Raw genomic sequence first — 2,033 nt, 5'->3', positions numbered from 1 at the left:
CTGCTGATTTGAATTAGGCTCCTGAAAACTCGCCTCCTGCCCCCGGAAGATTTATTTTATTAAGTGGTCCACACCTGAAAGTAATTGAGCCTCTCGGCATGGGTACAGAGGCTGCGGAGGGAGACCGGAGGTGCGGCGGGCGGCTCCCAGTTACTCCCGGTCTCCGCGCTCTGCGCCCCTCCGAGCCTTGGTCTCTCCGCGGCGTCTCAATTCTGCTCGGCCTTCCGCGCCGGCGTTGCTGATGGAGAGAGCGGTCTGGCGTGCGAGTGGGGGACGGAGGGATACGTGGGGCGATCGGGAATTGCATGTGGATGTGGGTAGGTGGATACGTCCAGCGTTCCTCTCGCATCGCCATGTCACCTCTGGGCCCGCCGACCTCTGTGCTCGTCCAGCCGACCACGGTGCCCGCCCTGTCGACCCCGGTGCCCGTCCCGCCCGCGTGCCCTCGCCAGCCCTTAGCTCTGGCACAGGAGGCCCCGCCCAAAATAAGAATAAGAGAGAGATCGAAATAGATAAAAGCATTCAAAGTTTAATGTCAACATCAAATCTCTATAAAACCAGATCAAAGAGAACGGGCGCTTGGTTTCTTCCCGGATCACCCGCGGCCTTGAGGCTCAGGGGGGCCCCCCCGCCGGGGCTCGAGCCTACGGTTGCCCGGCGTGTTCTCTCCAGCCGGGGCCGAGGATTCCAGCACCGCCGCAGCCTGGGGCCTGAGCCCAGCTGGTGCGCACGCCAGCGGAACCCGCGCGGCGCCCGTGAACTTGGGGCCTGGTGAACTAACGGCTTGTCCGCAGCGCGGCCAGGCTCTCCGGGAGCAGAGGTGGAGGCGGCGGACCGAGAAAACGCGCGAGCCGGGAGCGCTGCGCACTGGGGCCCGTGACGGACAGACGGCACGACGAGCGGGTGGCGGACCGGAGAATGGGTGCTGCCTGCCCCTAACCCGCTGCTACGGCTCGCGTCCTGCTCTCATCCCGGCCGCAGGCCGTGGTGAGCAGCCCAGCAGCGAATTGCGGCTTCCCGTCTGTTGTGCGCAACAAGCCTCGCCGGCTCCCGCGCCTTCCCGGGGTTCCTGCGGCGCGGACCGTGCGCTTGCTTTCGTTTTCTTCTGCCCTTTCTCTATTCCGTTCTTTCATAAACACGTATGTGTTTCCCTTGCGCCTCTGAAACGATTCTTAGAAGGTGAATGACTATATGGAGCTTTCTTCTCGTGCTTGGTTACCGACAAATTTTGCAGGGCGGAATGAAACTCTCGGTGTTTCCAAAGAGACGTGCGAATTGAGCTGTTTTCTAATTACAAACCTGCGATCTCACAGAGCCTTCAAGGTTACGACCGCAAGAAATATGAACGAAGATAAACCCTCAAATCTTGAGAATAAATATGGATAACTTTATTAATAGCAAAATTATAGTCTCTTTCTCTCACTCCACATAAAAAAGAATTGTAAATTACCGAGGTTCTCTGCCTGTATCAGTTTTATGTGCTGTAGCATTCCACCCCTCCGGACATAAATTTCCATGTCTGCAGAGCCTGGTCATAGGTAAAACCACATGTCCATTTTGAGTGCCTGTGTATGCTGGCACAGGGCACAGTAATCTTGCCGCTATGGACAGTTCACGGTGATGGAGGTTGAGACTAATGTCTTTCGATGGGCATGCATGGAGGGCTATTTATATTTAGACACCTGGGAGAAATACCTGGGATTCATAAGGGTAAATATACCAGCCAAAGAGGATTTCCTTTCATACGTAGCCTGAAAGTACAAGAAATCCTCAGGCAGAGAAAGGCAGAAAAATTCAATAGAGGCTGAAGAAAAGGTTTTTCTGCTGTGAAAGAAAGAAAAAGGAAGAGAAAGATCGAAAGGGAGAAAAAGAGAAAGAGAAGACAAAATGTAGAGAGACAGATGCAGTGCTAAAAGACAAAATGGATGGAAATTCACAACAAAGGGATGGGAATGTCACAAAAGACAGACTATGAGAGAGAAACAGGAAAAGGAGAGGAAGAACACTGTTAGGACAAGAAATATATAAAGAAA

The 2,033-nt window shown here is 53.9% G+C and overlaps 1 protein-coding gene across 1 annotated transcript in view; it reads right to left on the bottom strand.

Annotated features, from left to right (window-relative positions):
- ALX3 (ALX homeobox 3) overlaps positions 1-355 on the bottom strand; it is a 22,895-nt gene extending 22,540 nt beyond the window's left edge. The window contains exon 1 of the mRNA XM_010831026.1: positions 107-355. Coding sequence (XP_010829328.1) covers positions 107-355 — 249 coding nt within the window. The remainder of the gene's footprint in view (positions 1-106) is intronic.
- Positions 356-2,033: the final 1,678 nt, after the last annotated feature.

The sequence above is a fragment of the Bison bison genome, unplaced genomic scaffold, assembly GCF_000754665.1.
Source record: "Bison bison bison isolate TAMUID 2011002044 unplaced genomic scaffold, Bison_UMD1.0 scf7180017864519, whole genome shotgun sequence".
Lineage (NCBI taxonomy): Eukaryota > Metazoa > Chordata > Mammalia > Artiodactyla > Bovidae > Bison > Bison bison.
This window is presented reverse-complemented; position numbering and strand designations above follow the sequence as displayed.